Here is a 23,425-nt window from a genome sequence, read left to right on the forward strand (position 1 = left end):
TCTGCCCCCTTGCTCCTTTTCCCCATTCTCTGGCACAGAGAGCCACGGGTTGCTCCCAGCCTGGCTTATATCCCCCTGAGGGGCTCCCACCCCCTGAGATGCTTTGCAGAAGAAAGAGAAGGAGGCCTCATTTGGTGGGAACGCAGCAGGGACCTGGGGGCATCCCAGCCCGGGTAAGGGCTGTCACTTATCACCTGGAGGATCTACGGAGGAGACAGAGAATCATCAATGAGTAAGGAGAGGCATCTGGGCTCTGAAAACCAAACAGGGTTTGGGGGCAGAATGGTTTGAACTAAGGAAGGAGTTGAGAGCTTTGAAGGAATTGGAAGTTGTTTGGGAATGAGTGACGGACTCCATGCAATTGAAGCCGAATTTCCATACTGTGGAAAGGGGGAGGGAACTGAGGGATGGAGGACGAGCCACAGGAGCTGGAAGGAGCGGAAACTGGATCACTGAAGATGGGAAAGCATGCCATAGAACCAGAGGAGAGTGGGGAGCTAGAGGTCACCTCTGAGTCCCTGGACTGAAAATACTTGTCTGAGGGGAGCAGAAAATTGGGAATGGAGAGTTGCAGGTCAAGTGACAACACCCCTGGGTCCCAGCGGGGGAAGCATTTCAGGGCAGAAAGGTGAAGAAGGGAAAGACAGGAAGCCTGGCCTCCAGGCACCTCTTTCCTAAGCCTAAAGTCTCCACAGACTGAAGAAGGCCCAGTGGGGCAGCCCTGAGGCTACGTCTGAGCCCCTGGTGCCCGATGAAGAGGGCTGTGAATTCCCCAGCACCACCAAATACCCTGCCCTGGAGGCAGAGAGGGCAACCTATCCATGGGAAGAGGACCACTTTCTCACTCCCGGCCGGGCCCAGGTATGGTCGGCCAGGCCCAGGTATGGTCGGCAGAGAACTTGGCGGGGTGGTGGAGGGTGATGTGGATGCCTGGTCTCTCAGAGACTGAAGAAGCCAAGAGCCAGGGTGCAGAGCTGGATTTGAGAGGAACAAAACTAAAGTAGGCAAGAGCCAGAGACGTGGGGCTCCCGGGGTTTGGGGACTAGGAAATCTGGAGAAAGACCTGTTTTTCCATTCTTTCATTCATTTTTCAATTTCTCTCATCTTTACAGCTGCTTTGGTCCCCCTGGAGTCCCCTGGGCCAGGAGGGGTCTTGTCTCTCCAGGCAGCTGAGCTCTCTGCCCTCCTACAGCACTGTCACAGCCAGTAGGAACCCCCTTTACAACCCCTGGGGGATGGAGCTGCAGCCTGAGGAGTAAGGAGAAACTGTCGATGCCCAAGATGCTAGCGCTGCCTCACGGGCCCAAGACTAGTTCTCATCACTGGAATCTCCCCATTTCTGGAATCCAGGCATTTCCCTTTCCTTAGCCTCTCCCAACCTCCTCTCCTGTCCTCTGAACTAGGCACTAAAAGCCCCCTTGGCTCCCATCTCAACCCACCTCTCTCACAGGATCTCCCCAAGGCCTGTTGACCCCCCGGCCCGCTCCCTGGCACTGTGTTCTTCTCTCTGTTCTGTTATTAAAAAGCAAGCAAGTTGAGCCCAGAGTTGTCTTTCTCTCCGGGAGGCACTGATGGAGAGGTTCACGGGGAAGGAGGGCTCCTTTCACCTTCTCGAGGACCCAGTTACAATGAGGTCGGGCTGGGTCCTCAAAATTGAAGCGTCCTGCCCCGAGTCCGACGTTCCTCGCCAGCACTGGCCGGCCGCCTGCGCCCCACTCTCCTGGCCCGGAGGTCACGTCAGTTGGCCGAGCTTCCGCCTCGGGGACCCCGGAATCCTGCCTCGCAGCACTCCTGCCCCTTCTGGGACTTCCCGGCAGCCGGTCCCGCCGCCTGGCCCAGCGCCCCACCCAGAGCCCCACCCAGAGCCCCACGTGCGCTGACCCCAGGTTCCCTTCCCGACCCCCATCCCCTTAATTGGGAGGCCCCGCCCCGTGCGCAGTGACGTCGGACGCCGCTGTCAGCCGGCGCCGGGGGGGGGGTCGGTGTGGGGTAGAATGGCCGCTGCCGCCGTCACCCGCGGGACCCCGGGAGGTAAGAGCCAGGGCCTCTCGCCCGCCTCTCCGCCCCCGCGCCAGGGGGCGCAGCTCCACCAGCCCGGACGTGGCGCGCCGCGCCGGGGACCACCGTCCCTCCTCCTGGTTCCCCCTACTCCCCGCTTCCGTCCTCCTCCCCCGCGCCAGGGGGCGCCGCTCGGCGCAGGGCCCCACGGCAGAGCTGCCGTGCCGGGACGGTCCCGGGGACCCCCCGCACCCCGGCTCCGGCTCTGCCCCTCGCCCGCCGCGGGTCCACGGACTCTGCTCCGCAGCTTCCTCAGAACGTCCCTCCGTGCGGGCGGGAGGTGGGACCCTACCACCTTGGAGCTTCTCGGGGGACCACCGCCCCGCCGCGGGGTCCGCCCCCGGCACCGCTCCGCACCCTGGCAGGCTGCCCAGCCCGGACTGCGCACCTGCGCCCTGGGCGGAGTCCTTACCCCAATCCAGGCTTTCCTGCACACAGCCGAGCTCGGACAGGCCTCCTCCCCCTCTCCATCCTCGGACACCTGGCGGAGCCCGCGCCCAGAGCCTCCTCCAGCTTCCATCTGTTCCCTCAGGAGGGTGGGGACTCAGGCTGGAGCCAGAGTGGTAGATGGGGTAGAGTAGGCCTGGAGGCCAGGGGAAGCAGAGACGTTTGGGGGGGGGGGGGTGATAGGGAGAGGGCTGTCAGCCTCAGGGTGGAGGATGGGTTGTCCGGAGGATGAGAAGCTGGGTCCTGGATCTCTCGCCCAGATTCTACCAGGCCCTGACCAACTTGGAGGAGAGGGAGTACGTTAGAATCAGTTCTCCGATCTGCCCTTCCCATTGGAAAAATCAAATAGAGAAGGAACTCAGGGTGTGTCTTCTAAGGCCCAGCTCTCCACCCGCACTTAGATCTGCCCTCCCCCGAACATCCAGGCTCTCATTTGCCAAACCATCCTCCAAGGACCTGACCCCACCGTAGCCCCAGTTTCGTAGCCCCAGCCTCCGCGAGAGCCCACGCTGTAGGGCTCTGAAGCGCCAGCCCTGCCAGCCTTCTCCCCTCCCCCACCCCACCCGTCTCTTCCTGATCGCTCCGTTCTGTCGTGTCTCCACACTCGTGTTGATTCCTGGCACCACGTCGGAGTTCTCTCTCTCCTCCATTCCCTGGCTCTGCTCTCACATCATAGTGCAGCCCCTTCTCGATTCCTCGTCTTTCCAAATAACACGACCCAGTTCTGCACCCCTTCTCCCACCTCATCCTCCTCATCCTGGATTTAAGTGTGGGGGCTTCTGCCATGACCTTGTTCTCTCCCTTCCCAGCACAGACTCCCCCTCCCCCCGGCCCCTCAGGCCGGGGGTGACCTTGCCCCCTGGAGCCCTCACCATGAATACCAAGGACACCACCGAGGTTGCTGGTGAGTTCACAATCCAGGTTCCCAATTTGGGCACAGCCTTTTTTTCTGCCCACACTGTGGTGACCCTCTAATTCGTGGATCCCTGCTCTCCTTGTCATCATTTCAGTTTCCCCCAAAGCTCTGGTTTCAGCTCTTTTCCCCTGGGCTATCACAGGGATGTCAGGAGCAGCACACTAAGCCCTCCCTTCTAATTCCCTCTAGAGAACAGCCACCACCTGAAGATCTTTCTCCCCAAGAAGCTGCTGGAGTGTCTTCCTCGCTGTCCGCTGCTGCCTCCAGAGCGGCTACGGTGGAATACAAATGAGGTTTTCTAGGGAGCCTGGAGGATCAGGGCCTAGCAAGGCCTCGTGGGCTGGAGGAGGGTGACTGGGGGTCATCCTGTGTATGTCGACACTACCAAGTGCAGAGTGCTGTTCTAGGCTCTTTGGGGATCATAGGAGAGGTATAAAGACCTGCATCTTGTAGGAGCTCACTTCTTGGCACATCCCCCCAGGGAAAAATAATAGCTACCACCTACAAAGTATTTCTTACAAACCGAGCACTGTGCTAAGCACTTGACCTACGTTATTTCATTCAGTCCCCTAATGATTACAGAACAGACACTGCTGTTATCCCCGTGTATAGATGAGGAAACCAGCTTACCTCATATAGTTTATCTAACTCCAGAGTCCCTGCTTTTAACCACCACTGATGCTGGCTCTTTCTGGAAGGCATGGACCTTGTGTTACACACCTTCTGTGTTCTCAACACACAGTGCTTTGTGTGTACATGATGGTCAGTCATTATGATTTGGTTGTTGATTAGAAGACAACTGTCAGTAAAAGGGTAGTGTGTGTGTGTTATTGTTATAAATGCAGGAAGGGCCAGGGTGGTAGCAGGACTTCATGGAGACCTGGGAAGGGATTTGGTTGATAGGATGGCTGGGATTTCCAGACTCGGAGAGATGTGCACATGGCACTTCAGGCTTGTAGGGTGCTAACATTCAGGAGGTGACTGCACAGGCCGTGTTCAGGGAACAATGAATAGACTGATCTGGTAGGAATGGTACTCACCATATGAGTAAATAGTGGGAATGATGGTTTGATCCCTGCTCTGGGAGAGCCTTGGATTCAGGCTGAGGAGTCTAGAATTCCTGGCAGTGTCAAACCATTGAAATTTTTTGAGTCAGGAAGTGGCACAAAAATGGGATTTGGAGAGAGTAAAATAATATGCAGTATGAAGAATGGGTGATGAAGAGCTTGGACCTGGCCCCAAGATAAACATCCCAGTTGGGAGGGAAAGAAGAAGAGGTTAGACTTTTGTCTGAGATGGAACCTGGGATTCCTAGGAGGGCGGTGGGCCTTGCTGGGTCCAAATGCCTGGTAGCATCCTCCATTAGCTGCCAGAACTCAGCAGAGAATGTGACTGAGGGTATGACTGAGACACTAGGCTGAGGCTCTATGAAGGGGACACCCACCTGACTGCCTCCCCTCCTACAGGAGATTGCATCGTACTTAATCACCTTTGAGAAGCATGATGAGTGGCTATCCTGTGCCCCAAAGACAAGGTGAGAAAGTTTGTGAAGGGTGGGAGTGGCAGGGGTCTTGGGTTCTGTCCACAGAACTCGAGGAGGCCTTCGCTTCCCTCCTCAGGCCTCAGAATGGCTCCATTATCCTCTACAATCGCAAGAAGGTGAAATACCGGAAAGATGGTTACCTCTGGAAGAAGCGGAAGGATGGGAAGACCACCCGAGAGGACCACATGAAGCTGAAGGTCCAGGGCATGGAGGTAAGCGAAGCATCCCACTCGTCTGCCCTTGCCTGCCCTTCTCCACTCTTAGCTGGTTCCGGCCCTGCCAGGGCTTGGTGACGTCATCTGTCACCCTCCCAGTCACCGTTCCTTTCTCACTTTGGATCAGCAAGTTGGTTGCCTAGCTCACTCTCTGCTTCCCATTTCCCTCCATGACCCACCTTTCCAGGACTTGCCTCCCCCTGGAGGACACCGATCCCCAGTCCCCTCACTTCTCTCGCATTTCCCTCAGGGGTCCAAGTATTGAACCTCTGAGCACAGGTTTCTCTTCCCCAAATCATTGCTGCTCATCTCAGATGAGTTCTTGCCCTGCCCTCTGACTTCTAGATAGCCCCATATCTCAAATCTGCTCCTCATTGTAAGGCCCTGGCCCCGCTGTTCCCTTCTCTCTATCCCTCATCTATGATTCGGGGTGCTGGGATTTGAAAGGTGTGGGAAATAGGTGGGAGTGGGTGAGGGTTGAAGAGGAACTGGTGGAAAGACTGGGATTCCTGCAAAGGGACTGAACAGAGGAAGAGTTGGGGAGCAGACTAGCCCTCCCCCCACCCCAGCCTGTCTCCTGGCAGTGTCTCTATGGCTGCTACGTTCACTCTTCCATCGTCCCCACATTCCATCGGCGCTGCTACTGGCTGCTCCAGGTAAGGATGGAAGAGCTCAGAGAGCTAGACTCTTCCTGGCTTTTTGAGGGAGATGGGGTCTGAAAGGATGAAATGGCAGCATAACTAGGTTCTGAGTGGGAAAAGGAGCCTGGGAAGAAGAGAGAGGGGCTTGGGGATGGAGAGAGCCAGAAGTTGGGGGTGAGGTTGGGGTTGCCCGGCAGAAAGTGAGAACTAGGAAGCCAGCTGCTCCTCTAGACCTCAGGACCCCATGGTGCTGTGTGTGTGTACCCTTCTGCTCTCAGAACCCTGACATCGTCCTTGTGCACTACCTGAATGTCCCAGCCCTGGAGGATTGTGGAAAGGGCTGCAGCCCCATCTTTTGTTCCATCAGCAGCGACCGTCGAGAGTGGCTGAAGTGGTCCCGGGAAGAGCTGCTGGGACAGCTGAAGCCCATGTGTAAGGCAGCAGAGCTAGGACAGCGCTCGAAGGGGAGATTGGAAACGGGCCTCCAAAAGGGCCAGGGTGCTATAACCAGAAGGTTATAGCAACCTGTGGGGTGACCATTTCCTTCCAAGCCAGGGGGGTACTTTCCTATGGGGGGCTAGGATTCCTGGTGTGTTCTAAGGTGTTGCACAGCTGTGAGCTACATGTCCGAGCAGTCTTGAGGCTGCTGGCCTCTCTTCACCTGGCCAGAAGTCTTGGAGCATCTCAGGTGCTTGCAGGAGCTATCAAGGTGCTCTTGGGACTGTTTTGTGGGGGTCCCACAGCACTTCCCCCCAACTCTCCCCTAGTTCATGGCATCAAGTGGAGCTGTGGGAACGGGACAGAGGAGTTCTCTGTAGAGCAGCTGGTGCAGCAGATCCTGGACACTCACCCGACCAAGCCTGCACCCCGAACCCATGCCTGTCTCTGCAGTGGGGGCCTTGGTTAGTGACCCCTGACCTTGGGGCTCTCTTCCCGCCTAGCCACACTGCTCTTATTCAAGCCAGAGGGATATCTGTCTTGCTGAGATTTGCATGCTGATTTGCATGTCTTTTGCATGTTCCAGAAAGATGGGCCAGATGAGCGAGCAGAGGGCTTCCCATCTGGGCGCACACTGGCCCCAGCTCCTTTTACCTGAGTCCTGGCAGCTTGGGCTCTTTATCTGCCTTCTACCCTTAGCAACTCCTGGCCACCCCAGCACTATCACTTACACCCAGCCTTAGCTTTATTCCTAGTTGGTACCCCCTTGGTTCTGTTCTTTTGTCCTTTCTCTATGTCTTTACCTATTTCTCTCAGCTACTCCCCCAAGCCCTCCTTCTCCCCTACAATGCTGCTATAGTCTTGTTGAATTTGGGGGGAGGGGAAAGGTGGGGAGGAGAAACATTTCTGCTGCCTCCCAGTGGCCACGGTCAGTATTACATCTCTGGTACATAGCACAGTCCCGGGAAATACATGAAGGCTGCCAGTAAGAGAAGGCTCCAGTAAGAGAAAGATGTGTCTTAGCCCTTCTCCCCTCCCCACCCCTTTGTACTCCAGGTTCCGGGAGCCTTACCCACAAATGCAGCAGCACGAAACACCGAATCATCTCTCCCAAAGTGGAGCCCCGAGCTTTAACCCTGACTTCAGTCCCCCATCCCCAGCCCCCTGACCCCCCTCCACTGATAGCCCCACTTCCCCCAGAGCTCCCCAAAGCACATACCTCCCCATCTTCTTCTTCCTCCTCCTCTTCCTCTTCTTCCTCAGGCTTTGCAGAACCCCTAGAGATCAGACCTAGCCCTCCCACCTCTCGAGGGGGTTCATCGAGAGGAGGCACCGCTATCCTCCTCCTAACGGGACTGGAGCAGCGAACTGGGGGCTTGACGCCCACCAGGCATTTGGCTCCCCAGGCTGACCCTAGGCCTTCTATGAGCTTGGCTGTGGTTGTAGGCTCTGAGCCCTCTGCCCCACCAGCTCCTCCCAGCCCTGCCTTTGACCCTGATCGTTTTCTCAACAGCCCCCAGAGGGGCCAGACCTATGGAGGGGGGCAGGGGGTAAGTCCAGACTTCCCCGAGGCAGAGGCTGCCCATAGCCCTTGTCCTGCCCTAGAGCCTGCTGCTGCCCTGGAGCCCCAAGCAGCTGCTCGGGGTCCCCCTCCACAGTCGGGAGCAGGTAGGAGGAGAGGAAACTGCTTCTTCATTCAAGATGATGACAGTGGAGAGGAGCTCAAGGCCCAGGGGGCCACCCCACCTGTACCTTCACCCCCTCCTTCACCCCCACCCTCACCTGCCCCCTTGGAGCCATCAGGCAGAGTAGGAAGAGGGGAGGCCTTGTTTGAAGGAGCTGGTGGGGCCAGCGAACTGGAGCCCTTCAGTCTTTCATCATTCCCAGACCTTATGGGGGAACTCATCAGTGACGAAGCTCCAAGCATCCCTGCTCCAACCCCCCAGCTCTCTCCTGCTCTTAGCACCATCACTGACTTCTCCCCAGAGTGGTCCTACCCAGAGGTGAGTCTCAGGCTTCTCCCCTCCCTTCTCCATCTCTCTTATCCCATGGTCTGTGACCTAGTTTCCCTTCGTTTTCATGGCTGCTTAGTTATCTTCCCAATCTCTGTTTTTACAGAGTGTAGCTCCTTTCCTGTCTCTGTAGTCCCTCTGACTAACCCTTTCTCCTTTCCTCCCCTTTCCACATGTTAGCTGTGGTTGTGTGAGTCCCCCAAGTGTCCCAGGGGACTTCACTGTCCCTTGCTGACTGTTTCACGGGAAGGGAACTGGGACAACTCAGCCTGCAGAAGAGAAAACACAGCTGGGGTGTGATTGCAGACTTTGGGAAGCTGAAAGACTGTCTTCAGCAGTGGAGAAGTTCTTCTTTATGCTGCCCCAGAGAGGGAAAGGAGGAACTACAGTGGGGGTACAGGGGGGGCCTAAGAAAAGGATTTCCTGCCAATGATAGCTATCTGCAAATGAGTTGATAGCCTTGGGGGAGGCAGTGAGTTTCTCATTTCTGGCAGATTCAGGTAGAGGGCAGGAATGTTGGGGAGGAGGGACAGACTGGCTGACCTCACCCCACTGGGTCCTGTCCAATCCCTGTACCCCTAGACTCTAGTACAAGGCCTGCCATATATTAGATACTCGCTCAGGGTCTGATTTAGTGAATGAATGAATGAGGAAATGAATATCCAACAGAACTCCAGTCACATGGCTCTCTGACTTCTCTCTGCAGGGTGGGGTCAAGGTGCTCATCACAGGTCCTTGGACAGAGGCCGCTGAGCATTACTCCTGTGTCTTTGATCACATCGCAGTGCCAGCCTCACTTGTCCAGCCTGGTGTCTTACGCTGCTACTGTCCCGGTATGGGAATTGGGAACAGTAGGGGAAGGGGTTAATATATGGGCAGTTAGGACTTCCAGGAAGCACTGGGAACAAATGTGTTGGGTTGTTCCTGAGAGCGCAAGGACCTCGTCTAGTTCTGAGGCTGAGCCCCTTGTTCCCCCAGCAGGCAGATGAGTCTGGGCTTAGGTGTCAGAAGATCTAGGTTCTGGTCTAAGAAATCTACTCCTTAGCTGAATAGTGACCTTGGATAAGTCTGTTCCTTTCTTGGGTGCTTAGCCTCCCCTCCCATAAGGTCAGGCATTTGACCCAAGGGGTCCCTAAGGTCTGTCCAGGCCCTCTGGCTTAAAGTCAGAGTCTCTGCTGCAATCCAGGGAGCTCTTGGAAGAATGAGAAGGAAGAAACGTTGGTCTCCTCCAACCAGTCTTGGGACTGAAGGACATTGGCTTCCAGACCCATGCTGTCAAAATGGTAGCCATTAGCCACATAGGCCTATTGAAATTAATTTAAATTAAATAAAACTTAAAATTTAGCTCTTCAGTCACACTAACCACATTTTGACTGCTCAATAGCCACATGTGGTTATTCCCAACCTTTGTTTTTAGGTGGATTGCAGCTTCTTTCCTGTTTCCATAGTCCCTCTGACTAACTCCTTCTAACTAATGTGGCTAGTGCTACCCTATTGGACAGTGCAGATACAGAACATTTCCATGTTGAGGAAAGTTCTGTTGGACAGTATTGGTCTAGATTTCGTTGCCAAGGCTCGTCTCTGCCCTTTTGCCACCAATTTTGTCCCCTACCCTGCACTCAACAGTCAGTGTTACTGTGGGACCCCAAGGACAGCAAGTTGACAGCTTTGCTGTCTATGAGTGTGTTCTCCCCTCATCTCAACAGCCCTGTTCAATGGTGCATGGAAGGAAAGGGGATGAGACCAGAGAAGCTAGGACTGGGCAAGAGTCTCAGCCTCTAGTCTTGGGACCAGGGCCTGGTGGTTTCATTCTCAAGGCTCCAGACATTGAGACCCCGGGACATAGCTCTCAATAGACACTGTTGGTGAGCAGCTAATGACCTTTTCCCCCATCTTAGTAACAAGGTCGTGACCTCTGGACTCTGATCTTGGGGGATGAGGGGTTTAACCACCATCAAATTATTTATAAGTATAGGTATCTCTAGGCCCTCATCTTCCAGGCCTTGGTGCTGAATAACAAAGATCCTTAACTACAGGGTCTAGAATCCAAGGGGTCCCTGGCCCATAGTAGATATTAAGTTTTCAAATGAATGGAGTCCCTTCCCAGTTAGTGCCAAGGCCAGTGAAGCCAGGGGCCTCTTGGCCCATAGCAGGGGAGTAGGAGAGATAGATGTGAAATGATCATCCATGGCTCTGACTCAAGGGCCCAGAGAAGGAGCCAGGGAAGGAGAGCCCTTCTCGCTGATCCTGCCCTCCCCAGCCCATGAGGTAGGGCTGGTGTCTTTGCAGGTAGCAGGGCGGGAGGGGCCCCTTTCTGCTTCTGTGCTCTTTGAGTATCGAGCCCGCCGATTCCTGTCACTTCCTAGTACTCAGCTCGACTGGTTGTCACTGGACGGTGAGTACCTAATCGTCTAACCCCTAGTGTCAGGCCCCTTGGAGCATGACACATTCCTAGACCCCTCAGGACTCAGGTGGCCACTGCTTAGCCCCCACTTCACCCCTCTTTTCTCAACTCCTGCTCCATTGGTCATTTCTAAATGCAGCAGCAAACTTCCCTCGCCTCCTCTTGCCTGTAAATCTTGGAGCCATCTTTGTCCCAGCTCTTGCCATGTCCTCTCCATCCCGGAGGATGGGATCTAGGCAAGTGAGGCCAAGAGACAGGTGTAGGGACGGGGTCTAGAGCAATATATGTGGGATATGCATGAGTGTATATATATACGTATGTATGTATTTAAATTTTCTTATTGTTTTTCCTCTGAGTATAAAGATAGTTGTTTATTACAGGGAATTTGGAAATTACAGAGAAGCACAAAGTAGAAAATGAAAATTGCTTATAATCTTACTACTCAGTGATATTTACCACCTTTAATACACTTCCTTATACAAACAGAGACGCACACACATGTGTGTATGTGTGTATTTATTAAGTCTAGAACTGTATTGTTCCTTTTCCTGGTTATCCCTACTTGCTTTGGTCATTGTTTCTCTCTGCACCTGCTTCTTTCCCGGCGTTTGCTTTTCTCTGTCTCCTCCTCTTGGTGTCTCTGTTGTTGCCTCTTGGTTTCTCTCAGTTCTGCTGTGGTCCTGTTTAGTTTGTCTCTGTCTTCCTCCATCCCTACTTCTCTCCCTCAGGGCTTTCACTCCTGGTTTGCTCACTCTTGGAGCTGCCCTCTCACAAAGCCCAAGTGTGAGTGTTGGCTCTCTGCCTCGAGTCCACCTACTTTGGGATCCCAGCCCTTTTCTGTCCACTCTGTGACTGCTCCTCATCTGGCTGTCGCTGTCTAATCTGTGTTTACCATCTCTCCTGTGGGGTTCCTCCCTCTCTCTTCTTTCCATTTCTCCTTGGACCAGCGTCTTAACCTGCCCCCCTTCTCTTATTGTTTGTTTGGTATGTTCCCCAACTCTCCTTTGTCCTTTCTCTCTTCTCCTTCACCTTGTTTATCCTTTCTGCTCTTTCTCCTCTGTTATACCTGGGTTTCTGCTCATCATTGTCACCCTGCTTCCCACTATCACCTCTATACCTTCATCCCCTTCCGTTCTGGCATCTCAGAACATCCACAACCTCCACCTGTTTCTCTGTGCCTGTTTTCCCAATGGCTCTGAGCCCCTCCCAACTCCCCTCCTTGTCCTTGTGTGATCTCAGGAGGGGACAGATATAGCTTGGGTGTGTGTGTGTGCACAAGTGTATTTGTGTATGGGGGGGGAGGAATGGACATGGCTATCCATCTCTGTCACCTTCCCTCCCTGCCATCCTCTTTGTGGACAGCTGCGGGGGGCCGGGAAGAGGGGGTGGTGCTTTTCAAATCACGGTCCCTGAGCTCTTTTGGGCAGTGGTTAACAGAGAGGAGGGACCCTGGAGTCCTTCAGCCCCAGCATGGGGGACAAAGGTAGTGTCTGGGGCAAGGAGAACTGAGGGAACAGTTCCCCTAGGAGAAGTGCCCCTGGGGAGTACATGTGTATGTAATCTGGGACAGCTTGGGCTGCATGCCATTGGGGAGTTCCTACTGTCTCTGTGTCTCAAAGGACACGGTCTTGGTTCTGGAGTCTGGTCCTAGGTCAATAGGTGGTTTTAAGAGCCCTAGTTTAAGGACTGAGTCCTGGTGGGCTGTATTTAGAAGGCGGGTGGGTAAAGGGGCTATTGTTTTGGAGAAGAGGAAAGGATATGATTCTGTGTCTTCACCTCCCAGATCCTGGGACAGGTCTGGTTTTGGTGATCAGGGCATCACCTAGACCCTGCCCACTCAGCCCCCCATACCCGTTCCCCTCAGACAACCAGTTCCGGATGTCCATACTGGAGCGACTAGAGCAGATGGAGAAGCGGATGGCAGAGATTGCAGCAGCTGGGCAGGCACCCTGCCAGGGTCCTGAGGCGCCTCCAATGCAGGTACTTCCATGGGGGGGGAGGTCTACAGTGGGGAACAGGGCGAGGGTCTTCCTAAAGAAAATGGCTCTAGTGTATGACTCACCCTGCTCTCCTGTCCCTAGCCTCCTCAGCCAGTCCTCCTTCCTTCTCCCTGACGTCACCCTGCTCCCACCCCCGCCCTGTGGCAAGAGTGGCTATTCTGGGCACCCTCTTGGCATGATGGGCTTCAGACTATTTCTGGTCCGAAGAAGGGTGGAGGTGAAGGAGAGGGTGGGGGAGGGGATCAGCAGAGTTGGGGCTCAGCGCTCTGTGGGTCCCAAGTCTCTGAAGGAAGAAGACTGGGAGAGAACTCTGGGTTCTGAGGGGGAGAAGCCATCTGTGGATATGGCACTGATCTGAGCCAATGTGAAGGCACAGCGTGGGCAAGGGTGTGTGAGGTCTGGCTGCCAGAGACGCTGAAGGAAGTTGGCTGTGGGAGTGGGGGACACCCAGGAACTCGACCTGGGAGAACTGATGGGCCATCAGAGGTCTGGGTGGTGGGAACCTGGAGTGGGACGTGTGGGGACGGGGCAGAATTAGAAGCTGAGAGGACAGGTGTGGGGTGGCCAAGGCCATGCGAAGCCAGGGGACCAAATGCTCAGGTCTCTCTATATAAGTGTGTGTGTACCGCAGGATGAAGGCCAGGGGCCTGGGTTCGAGGCACGGGTGGTGGTCTTGGTAGAGAGCATGATCCCACGCTCCACCTGGAGGGGTCCTGAACGTCTGGCCCACGGAAGCCCCTTCCGGGGCATGAGCCTTCTGCACCTGGCCGCTGCCCAGGGCTACGCCCGCCTCATCGAGACCCTGAGCCAGTGGCGGTAAGCAGGGGCAGCAGGGAGGGGACTGGGCAGCCCCTGGGACAGAAGTGTCAGGCAAGTGAGGAGGAACTGAGGACCTGCAGCCCTGCCAAGAGGGAGCTGGGGTCACTATGGGAAGGAAAAGGGGCTGGAAGATTTGCATATGAGGGAATTTTAATATCCCCTGACTTAGACACTGAGTTCTTGACCGCCTTACATTTATTAATCTCTTTGACTGCCTCATCCACTGACCTTAGTGCTTCCAGACAGCTTGCCTCCCAGTCCCATCAATTCTGATGTTCCTTCTTTGCCTGCTTTTCCCCTGATGGGCTCTATTGTCCCTTTCCCAAACCCTCCAGGAGTGTGGAGACCGGAAGCTTGGACTTAGAGCAAGAGGTTGACCCACTCAACGTTGATCATTTCTCTTGCACCCCTCTGGTGAGGAGGCTGGAGTCCTGAGTGCATGCAGGCAATGGGAAATGGGGACAGGGCTTCAAAATGATGCAGGGAAGGAGTGGGGAAGGTTAGGGACTGAAGACCTGGCAACTGGGAGGAAGGGCCCTAGGCCTCACCTCCACCTCTATTCCCCCTCCTCCGTCCTGCTCTCCCTGCCCCTCTCCTCAGATGTGGGCTTGTGCCCTGGGACACCTGGAAGCTGCTGTGCTCCTTTTCCGTTGGAACAGACAGGCACTGAGCATTCCCGACTCTCTGGGCCGTCTACCCCTGTCCGTGGCTCATTCCCGGGGTCATGTGCGCCTTGCCCGCTGCCTTGAAGAACTGCAGAGACAGGAAGCTTCAGCTGAGCCCCCACCTGCCCTGTCGCCACCCTCCTCCAGCCCAGACACTGGTGAGGGTTGCCCCTAATCTTTTTAAGAGGGGGATGTGGGTGGGAGGATAGGCCAGGGGAAAACTGAAGAGTGGGAGACAGAATATAAGGGGAGGAGGCAGGGATGGGGAGATAATAGTAGCAAGGAAGACAGGGACATTGAGAGCAAGGATAGGGGCAGGTAGGTGACTTGAGGGATGGCAGATGGCTCCTGCTGCCCTCACCCTCTTCCCTCACCTCACAGGTCTGAGTAGTGTCTCCTCGCCTTCAGAGCTATCGGATGGCACTTTCTCCGTCACATCAGCCTATTCTAGTGCCCCAGATGGGAGTCCTCCCCCTGCTCCTCTGCCAGCCTCTGAGATTACTATGGAGGAGGTGGTCCCAGGCCAGCTCTCCCCTGGTACCCCGGAGGGCCCCCTACTCCTCATGGACTATGAAGCCACCAACCCCAAAGGCTCCCCACCCTCACCACCTCCTCTTCCACCAGCCCCAGATGGTGGGGCTGCTCCAGAGGATGCTGACAGCCCACCAGCTGTGGATGTGATCTCGGTACTGCTTATGTTGATGGAATTATGAGGGCTAGAAACAGAGAGGGTGCAGGGGTAGGGTGAGGCCAACTATTATGAGAACAGAGTCAGAGTCTGGCTTCAGTTTGGGAACTAAGGGCCATGTACCCTCATTTTGGGGCAGGCAAGGTGTAACCCTTTGCTTAGCTCCTGTGAGAGCTTGCAACTCAGAAATCATGAGGCACCAGAGGTTAAAAATTTTGGGGAATATCTTCAGTTAGTGCTGGGTTGTAGGGGTTACCTGTTAATCCATGAAGAGACAAGGTTCTTGGGGAACCAGAGCGATGGAGGGAAGTTTGGAGGAGTGTGGAACAGAGAGGTTGGTAAGATGGAGGGATCTGGCGGTGATCTGGGCGGGGAGGAGCCTTGCACATGGTAAAAGCTAAGAAAATCTTATGGAATGAATGAATAAAAGAGAGAGAGTGAATCTGGAAGTGCAGCAGCATATTTCTCTGCTAGAACCTGGAGACGTAGTATCTGCTTTAGAGAGGCTACTGGATTAACTGGGTAGCACTATAAGTATAAAAAACTGAAGAGAACTCCACAAGGTTGGCTGTGTTACCTGTGGCCAGCAGGAAGTACTGTGGGCTTCAGGGCTGGAGCAAAGGCAAGGCTGGAGCCGTCCAATAGGGTGTCATGTGATTGGCAAGCACTGAGCTGGTTCTTGGAGAGCTGAAGTGGGGTGGAGTGGGGTGGCGCGCATGGCCAAGCCTGTGGGGAGGATGTGCCAGTAGGCTGGCATGGGGCAGGCCCAGGTGGGACAGTAGGCAGTTGGCCTGGAAGGGTAATTCCTTCATTTGCCCAGCTCTGGAATCCCCATTTGGAGTATGTTCCCTAGTCTATGTTTTCTACTACACCTCAACATACAGAGCTGTACTCCCAAGTGGGAGCCCAGTAAGCACAAATGAATGAATGTGGAGCAGTGGCTGAGAAAAACAGGTTTAGCAGGGACAGCAATCCCTGAGGCCTCATCGTCCAGTAGTGAGCAGAGGAATAAGATGGGAAGTGGACTGAAGCTCCAGCTTTGGCAGGGCAGGAACATCTGGCACTTGAGGCATCTCAAGGCTCACCTAGCTTCTCCTTCATCCAGGTGGACATGATCTCACTGGCCAAGCAGATCATTGAAGCCACACCAGAGCGGATTAAACGAGAGGACTTCGTGGGGCTGCCTGAGGCTGGAGCCCCAGTGAGGGAGCGGACAGGGGCCCTGGGGCTCAGTGAGACCATGTCCTGGCTGGCTAGCTACCTGGAGAATGTGGACCATTTCCCCAGCTCAGCCCCTCCCAGGTGACCAGCTCAGGACAAAGCCTCCAAATTGTTCTTCAAAGGAAGATGGGAGGGAAGGAAGCTTCCCCATAGCCAAAGCTCCATTTAGGCTCAGGCCCCAGGGCTTTTGAGAAGGGGATTGGAACTGACTGATAAGCTCTGAAGTAACTCTCCAGTCTACTGCTGGGGGTCTGCCTTCACAGCAGTCCCTAGGTGGGAGAAGAGGGACTTCAGATGCCCCATGACGTCCCTTCTCCCTATCCCTTACAGCGAACTGCCCTTTGAGCGGGGTCGCCTGGCTATCCCTCCAGCACCTTCCTGGGCAGAGTTTCTCTCTGCATCTGCCAGTGGCAAGATGGAGAGTGATTTTGCCTTGCTGACACTATCAGATCATGAGCAGCGGGAGCTGTATGAGGCAGCCCGAGTCATCCAGACAGCCTTCCGAAAGTACAAGGTCAGGGGGCTGGGGGTCTCGGGATGAATTACACAATCTTTTTTCAGGGGAGACTGAGCTTCCAGGACTTTGGGAGGGAGAGCAGTCATCCAGACAGGCCTCGGATGGGGTGAAGGAGCAGGGGACCCCAGGCAAGTTGTCTATTAGGTGGGCCATTAGGTGCTGAGGCTTCCTTCCCTACCCTTAGGGCCGGCGGCTGAAGGAGCAGCAGGAGGTGGCAGCAGCTGTGATCCAGCGCTGTTACCGGAAGTACAAGCAGGTGAGACCCCTCTCTCTCTCAAAAGCGTACTCACCAACCCACACCCACACACACCCATTCCAGCCCAGAGCACCCAGAATGCTGCCGGAGCCCTAACTCCCCTTCTCTTTCCACAAGCTGACCTGGATTGCACTTAAGGTATCAAGCATGAGATCTGGGTGTGAGGTTGTCTGTGATCATTCAGCCTTTCCATGAGCGTGTGGATTAGCCAAAGAGACGTGCATCAACTGAACTTGGGGGCGACCCTCAGGGGTTTAGGTCTGTCCCTCAGTTTCAGCTCCTGTCCCTCCTCCCTATCCCTGCAGTTTGCACTCTATAAGAAGATGACCCAGGCGGCCATCCTGATCCAGAGCAAGTTCCGAAGCTACTATGAACAGAAGCGATTTCAGCAGAGCCGTCGAGCAGCCGTGCTCATCCAGCAGCACTACCGCTCCTACCGCCGCCGGCCCGGGCCTCCCCACCGGCCCCCAGGCAGCCTGCCTACCCGCACCAAGTACGACTCCAGCCCTCTGTCCCTACCCACTGTGTCCATGCCTAATGCCCACAGACCCCCAACCCTCAGCTCATCATCATTAGGGACCCTTCCCTGCTAGGTCCCTAAGGGGCTGAGGGCAGGGGATGCCTGAGTGTTGGGTGAGATCTTCTCATCTCTTCTTTCTTTCACCAGAGGCTCCTTTCTCACCAAGAAGCAGGACCAGGCAGCCCGGAAGATCATGAGATTCCTGCGGCGCTGCCGACACAGGTCCTCACCCTTTCTTGCTCTGGATTTTGACCGCCCACCTCCACCATCCCCCCTGCCCCGATCTGCTAGTCTCCTTTGACTCCTTCCTTGTCTCTCTGCAGGATGAGGGAACTGAAGCAGAATCAGGAGCTGGAAGGGCTTCCCCAACCCGGACTGGCCACCTGACCTCTCCACCGCCTTTCTCATCACCCTGGGGGCCGCTTCTTGCAGTCTTAACAGGGAGAGGACTCTCTGGGGGAGGAGGAGCCCCCTGTCGGCAGCTTTCCCCCTCACTTTGGTTGGAGTCCTTCCTAGGTCTCCATCCTCCTCCCCCTCCGAAGTGCTGAGCTCCCTCTCCCACCCCAGCTCCTCCACCTCGCTCCTCTTCCCTCTGGGTCGTGCCCCCTCTTTTGGTCCCTGGCTCCAGAAGACCCACGCCCCACATACCTGCATCTTCAGCTGTGACCTCCGGAGCCCTGCCTGCCCCCTCTCCCCAGCTCCCTCCCTGCCTGCACCGGCGCGGCCCCTTCCTGACTTGCCTTATTTATTTGTTCGACGCGTCTCTGAATGTATCCGCCTCGGCCCCACCTCTGCCTTCGCTGCGCGTGCCCCTCGTGTTTCAGGGCTGACCGGGCCCCCACCCGACTCCGCATGTTTGCGTCTGTTTCCTCCCTTCCTGGCCCTGTCTTCCCCCGTCACCCCGACTCTGGCCACCAACCTCGGGGCCAAAGGGGGGTGTATATAAGAACGCGCTGCGGAGTCCCGCCCCGTCCCCCGAGGGGAGGGGGCTTGTACATAATGTAACATACAGAGTATAGTGAAGAATCTATTTAAGGCGCCGCGGGGAGGGCTGCACGGCCGGGCTTGTGGGCCCCTGGCGCGGCGGGGGCCTCCTGCCGGCTCCACGAGCACTTTCTACTTGTGCATGGGCTTGGTTTCTACGAATTGCCATTAAACATCGCTGCACCAGCCAGCCTCCGGCCTCTGTCTGCGAGGGCGGGACAGGGCGGGGCCTCCGCCGGCGGGAGGTCTCCGCGCGCGCCTGGCCCGGGATCAGAGGAGGACCGGGCGGGGCGGGGCGGGGCGGGGCGGGCGCACGGTTTTCCGCCTCCGACGTGTTTCCGGCCTTAAAGGCATTTCGCCCTTCCCTTTAAGACGCGCCGCCCCTTCTCAGTCACTCCCAAGATGGCGGACCTACTGGGCTCCATCCTGAGCTCCATGGAGAAGCCACCCAGCCTCGGTGACCAGGAGACTCGGCGCAAGGCCCGAGGTGAGGATCCCAAATTCACAACCGCCTTTCTTCGCCCAGTTCTCAGGACTGCACTCTTCCCTCTTTGGACGATACCGCCTCCTCAACCTTGAGAGACCCCCTCACAGGCCCCTTCTGAGAGACCCCCAGAGTCCCTAAAAGGGCAGCCGACCCGCCCGCTGTCCTTAGCGGACGATGATTGGTTACCTGAAGCCAAGCGCCAGCCTCCTGCTTCTTTCCCTAGCCTGGCCTTCCGCAGTCCTTGTTTTCAATTCGCCGACGGGCCCGCCTGTCCTCTGCTCGCGTGCTCTGATTGGTGGGCTGCCTCACTCCGCCCAATCCCTTGGCGTTCTTCGGCCCCGCCTACCTCCCGGCCCGCGTGTCCCTGCGCCCCATCCCCCTTCCAAGTGGGTCCGGGACACGCCCATCCGCAATCCTTTCACCTCTATTGGTCATCTCAACTTAAAGGTCTACCTATGAAGTCTTGTTTGACCTATCTCTCGCCCACGCCACCCTTAGCACCTCCATTGGTTGCTGGGTCCTTTCGGTGCCCGTATGCGCCTTATAACCTGATTTAACCCGGTCCCTCCTGCTTCCCTCCGACGCTTCTATCATTTGTACCCTTAAATTCCCAAGCTGCCCGCGCGGATCGTGATGTTGATCGGAGGGATGAGAATGCCCCTGCCGGGCCCGATTCGCCTAGTCTCCCCGCCTGTGTTCTCCAAGTAACTTCCCCTTAGGCGGGCTCAAGTTCGGTTGCCGGCCTAGGGCGCGGCCGGCCGGGCAATGCTGGCCTCCCCCGGGCTGCCCGCGGCGCGGCGCGTGAATGAGTCTGGCAGAATGACTGCCGTGGGGAGGACCCCAGCTCCCAACCCTGCGGGCCTTGAACAGGGACAAGCCCCGTCCTGGGTACCGGCTCCCCCACAGGTTGGATGCCTTCAAAGTTCTCAAGTGCTGCTTAATATCGAAATATCATCCATTATTTACTGAACGGTTGCTAGGGATCCGGCGTACCCTCAAGAAGCCCACAATCTGGAACACTGATGAAATGATCACACAGAAGTTTAATAACCAACTTAATAAGTCTTCTGAAAGAAAAATAATTTTTATGAGACCGACTACCTAGGAGTCCTAACCTAGTCTTCAGTGAGCTGAGATCTGAACAATAGGTAACTCAGTGAGTGAGAGGGGGAGCGAAGTGTTACAGGCAGAGATGTGCATTTGAAAGCCCTGAGGATGCAGAGAGCATAATGGGTACTGGGAATTGGAATTCGTTAATGTTCACCATACTGTCTAGGTGGGGTTCACCAGTAGCAGTTGACAGACTAAGAAGCTGAAGTTCACAGTTTAGTCACTTGTCTGAGGTTGCACGGTTACAAAGTGGCAGGGTTTCAAACCCAGATGTGCCTTTTAAGCGTGTGTTCTTAACCACAATCTCGTTATACCTCCTCAGATTCAGAGAGAAGATTCGCAAACCAAGTAGAGAACAGTCAGTGGCCAAGATGGGATGCGTTGATAGTTGGAGCCCTTGAGGTCAGAGAGATGAGAGCTCCTAAACTATCGGGCCCTGCGGCCACAGAGAATACCTAGGTAGGAGAGCAGCAGGGTGTGCCTTCTAGGAGCTCATAATCTGGTAGGGGAGACAAATAAGAAGTTACCTTATGTTAGTTCTCAGCACGTGCTCTAGTGGGTGTCTGAACCGAACGTGCTTGGGCCCCAGAGGAAGCAGTGAGTAACTCTGACTCATGGTAGATCTCAAAGTTTACAAGAGGAGGAAAAGCATTTCAAGCAGAAGGAACAAGGTGTGCAAAGGCATGGAGTGATTAGGAAAACGGGAAGAGGGTCAGTGCAGCTGGAGGGATTCAGATCCTGTGGAGGAAGTGGGCTCTAAGGTTAGAAAGGATTTGAAATGGCAGAAGAGAGGAGAGGGAGGCATGAAGACTCAAGGGTGGGGAGTTCCTCTGCAGGTCACCTTGGACACCTACACTCCTAAAGGAGAAGAGTGGCAGATCAGCCATTTCAGCTTCATCCTGTCTGTGGAAGTGAGAAGTGAGGGTGTTACCAAATATAGGAAGTGAAATAATTTCCCCTTTCCTATGTAGACAATGAGATAGTAAACTCTCTGAGGCCAGGGTTTAGCCTGTTCTCCTTACCTCTGCAGGTGCCTTATAGTTCTTTGTATGTTGTGGGCATTAAATAAATATTTGTTAATTGGTTTCCCCAGTGGGGTTGGGAAATGGAGTTAAGCATGATTCTAATCTTTGTTATTCCCACTAGACCGTGGGCTCTTGAAGTGCAAAGCGCTATCTTAATCATCTTTGTACTCCGGGGCCTAGCACAGTGCCACATATAGAGGAAATATCAATAAATGCTTAGTGAATGACCAGTAATCCTGCCTTCCCAGCTGACACCTCCCAGTGGACCCCAGACCTCCTTTGAAGCTTTACAAACTCTCCCCACCCATGCTTCCACTCTGGCCTCATGCTCCCATTTCTCACCCCCAGAGCAGGCTGCCCGCCTGAAGAAACTACAGGAGCAAGAGAAACAACAGAAAGTGGAGTTTCGTAAAAGGGTGAGAACAACTGGAGAGGTCAAAGACAGCCTCAGGAAGGACTTACAATAAGTTAGGATTGGAAAGTTAAGGACTCAGTTTTCTTTAAATGTCTTGAGAGAGGTGAAGCCTGGAAGCCAGTGGCCTGGAGGCTGGGAAAGGTGGGGAGGAGAAGGCCATTGGCCCAGCTGGGGAGAGGGATATTGAGGCAGAGCCATCGTCTCATATTATCTTACCTTTTCCCCCAAGATGGAGAAAGAAGTGTCAGATTTCATCCAAGACAGTGGGCAGATCAAGAAAAAGTTTCAGCCAATGAACAAGATAGAGAGGAGCATACTGTGAGTGTCTCTGGGCTGGAGGAGGCAGGAAACGGGTGGCCAGGGTGGCATGAAAGGGCCAGCAGGGGAATCTGCTAGAGGAGGGCAGTAGGCGCCGTCCTGGCTCTCCATGCTCTTTTCCCTCTGCCTTCCCTTGCCAGACACGATGTGGTGGAAGTGGCCGGCCTGACATCCTTCTCCTTCGGGGAAGATGATGAGTGTCGCTATGTCATGATCTTCAAAAAGGTGAAAGGCCTGAGTTCCCCACTCTCTCCTCTTTCCTTTTCAGCCTGTACTTCCCTGGGGGAGAGGAATGAGATAAAACGTGTATATGGAACCGTGACCCCATTATTCCCTTCTTCCCCAGGAGTTTGCACCCTCAGACGAAGAGCTGGACTCCTACCGTCGTGGCGAGGAGTGGGACCCTCAGAAGGCTGAGGAGAAACGGAAGCTGAAGGTGGGTTATGCCCGGCCATCCTTGGAGTCCTGCAGCCCACCACTTGGGAGGGGTTGGGGTCTGGCCCCTGAGCACCGGTGCCCCACCTCTGCACCCCTAGGAGCTGGCCCAGCGGCAGGAGGAAGAGGCAGCCCAGCAGGGACCTGTGGTGGTGAGCCCCGCCAGCGACTACAAGGACAAGTATAGCCACCTCATCGGCAAGGGGGCAGCCAAGGATGCAGCCCACATGCTACAGGCCAACAAGACCTACGGCTGTGGTGAGGCCACAGTGTGGGCTGGGGAGGGCAGGGAGAGGAACACAGGATGGTGGGGGAGGGGTGGGGAGCCCACAGCACAGGCCTCCTAGGCCCTCTCCACCTTCCCCTCTGCCCCCAGTGCCCGTGGCCAACAAGAGGGACACACGCTCCATTGAAGAGGCCATGAATGAGATCAGAGCCAAGAAGCGTCTGCGGCAGAGCGGGGAAGAGTTGCCACCTACCTCCTAGGCACCCCAGCTCCCTGGGGCAGGGCAGAGGGCAGGGAGGGGCAAGGCTGCTGCTATGAGAACCCGTCCTGGAGCCCCGCCTCTGAGTCACCTCCTAAGAGCTGTCACTCAGGCTGGGGGAAGCAGGGGTTTGATTTGTCACTGTCGGAGCTTGGATATGTATGTGTTGTCTGTGTGTGTGTGTGTGCATGTGTGTGTGAAAGAGTGTGAGTGCATGGGTGGGTATTTAATCTGTATTATTCTCCATTCTCCTTGAAATTTTCTTCCCCATGGGGCTGGGGTTACTTTACATTCAATAAACACTGTTTGACCCAATGTCTTGGTTTATTTGAACAGAGAAAGGTGGGTCCTGGAGAGAAAGAGAAATAATTTTAGGTTGAAAAGTATAAAATTGTTGTTTGTGTAGGCCAAAGATGGCCAAATATGGGCACTTTCATAGAGATTTATAAGAAATAGTATTTTTTTTACACGAGATCCTTTTTCTTTTAATTTTTTTTTTATTTTTGACATTTTATTTTTCCTTTTTCTCCCAAAGCCCCCTGGTACATAGCCGCGTGTTTTTAGTTGTGGGTCCTTCCAGTTGTGGCATGTGGGACACTGCCTCAGCGTGGCCCAATGAGTGGTGCCATGTCCACGCCCAGGATCTGAACCGGCGAAACCCTGGGCCACCAAAGCAGAGCACGTGAACTTAACCACTCAGCCATGGGGCTGGCCCCAGAAATAGTATTTTAAAAGCACAATTGCTAGAGCCAAATGGCCTAGCCTTGGCACCTGGCTCTGCCAGTTACTTTTACCTTAGGTAAGGT

At 55.1% G+C, this 23,425-nt stretch overlaps 3 protein-coding genes across 23 annotated transcripts in view; all 3 read left to right on the plus strand.

The window, feature by feature from the left end:
• Positions 1-1,538, plus strand: part of INCA1 (inhibitor of CDK, cyclin A1 interacting protein 1) — a 7,323-nt gene extending 5,785 nt beyond the window's left edge. For all 5 annotated transcript variants that reach the window (XM_008534853.2, XM_008534854.2, XM_070563216.1 and 2 more), the window contains exons 5-7: positions 39-232; positions 696-861; positions 1,113-1,538. In XM_008534853.2, the coding sequence (XP_008533075.1) occupies positions 39-232; positions 696-861; positions 1,113-1,259 (507 nt within the window). In that variant the 3' untranslated portion in view covers positions 1,260-1,538. The remainder of the gene's footprint in view (positions 1-38; positions 233-695; positions 862-1,112) is intronic.
• Positions 1,539-1,840: 302 nt separating this feature from the next.
• Positions 1,841-18,530, plus strand: CAMTA2 (calmodulin binding transcription activator 2). 17 transcript variants are annotated; one of them, XM_070563173.1, is made up of 23 exons: positions 1,841-2,031; positions 3,315-3,409; positions 3,611-3,714; positions 4,888-4,955; positions 5,041-5,176; positions 5,764-5,835; positions 6,099-6,252; positions 6,588-6,722; positions 7,315-8,261; positions 8,977-9,103; positions 10,531-10,665; positions 12,539-12,654; positions 13,306-13,490; positions 13,829-13,907; positions 14,094-14,316; positions 14,540-14,844; positions 15,952-16,148; positions 16,398-16,581; positions 16,769-16,840; positions 16,958-16,978; positions 17,146-17,333; positions 17,508-17,582; positions 17,684-18,530. In XM_070563173.1, exons 2-23 carry the CDS (start codon positions 3,379-3,381, stop codon positions 17,745-17,747), a joined length of 3,618 nt encoding a protein of 1,205 aa, XP_070419274.1. In that variant the 5' UTR covers positions 1,841-2,031; positions 3,315-3,378; the 3' UTR covers positions 17,748-18,530. The 17 variants fall into 17 exon arrangements, with proteins under 17 accessions (XP_070419274.1, XP_070419276.1, XP_070419273.1 ...); XM_070563172.1 differs by having other exon boundaries at positions 1,928-2,031; positions 5,749-5,835; XM_070563179.1 differs by having other exon boundaries at positions 1,954-2,031; positions 6,188-6,252.
• On the plus strand, positions 18,503-22,934 carry SPAG7 (sperm associated antigen 7). Its single transcript, XM_008534862.2, has 7 exons — positions 18,503-18,831; positions 21,315-21,382; positions 21,611-21,699; positions 21,840-21,924; positions 22,046-22,135; positions 22,236-22,392; positions 22,511-22,934. Exons 1-7 carry the CDS (start codon positions 18,747-18,749, stop codon positions 22,618-22,620), a joined length of 684 nt encoding a protein of 227 aa, XP_008533084.2. The 5' UTR covers positions 18,503-18,746; the 3' UTR covers positions 22,621-22,934.
• Positions 22,935-23,425: the final 491 nt, after the last annotated feature.

The sequence above is a fragment of the Equus przewalskii genome, chromosome 10, assembly GCF_037783145.1.
Source record: "Equus przewalskii isolate Varuska chromosome 10, EquPr2, whole genome shotgun sequence".
Classification (NCBI taxonomy): Eukaryota; Metazoa; Chordata; class Mammalia; order Perissodactyla; family Equidae; genus Equus; species Equus przewalskii.

Coding starts and splice junctions, on each gene's coding strand:
- SPAG7 (XM_008534862.2), top strand. CDS start 18,747: ATGGCGGACCTACTGGGCTCCATCCTGAGCTCCATGGAGAAGCCACCC. Junction 21,700..21,839: donor AAGATAGAGAGGAGCATACT/GTGAGTGTCTCT, acceptor TTCCCTTGCCAG/ACACGATGTGGTGGAAGTGG. Junction 22,136..22,235: donor AGGAGAAACGGAAGCTGAAG/GTGGGTTATGCC, acceptor CTGCACCCCTAG/GAGCTGGCCCAGCGGCAGGA.
- CAMTA2 (XM_070563190.1), top strand. CDS start 3,379: ATGAATACCAAGGACACCACCGAGGTTGCTG. Junction 5,177..5,763: donor TGAAGGTCCAGGGCATGGAG/GTAAGCGAAGCA, acceptor GTCTCCTGGCAG/TGTCTCTATGGCTGCTACGT. Junction 13,491..13,828: donor GAGACCCTGAGCCAGTGGCG/GTAAGCAGGGGC, acceptor CAAACCCTCCAG/GAGTGTGGAGACCGGAAGCT.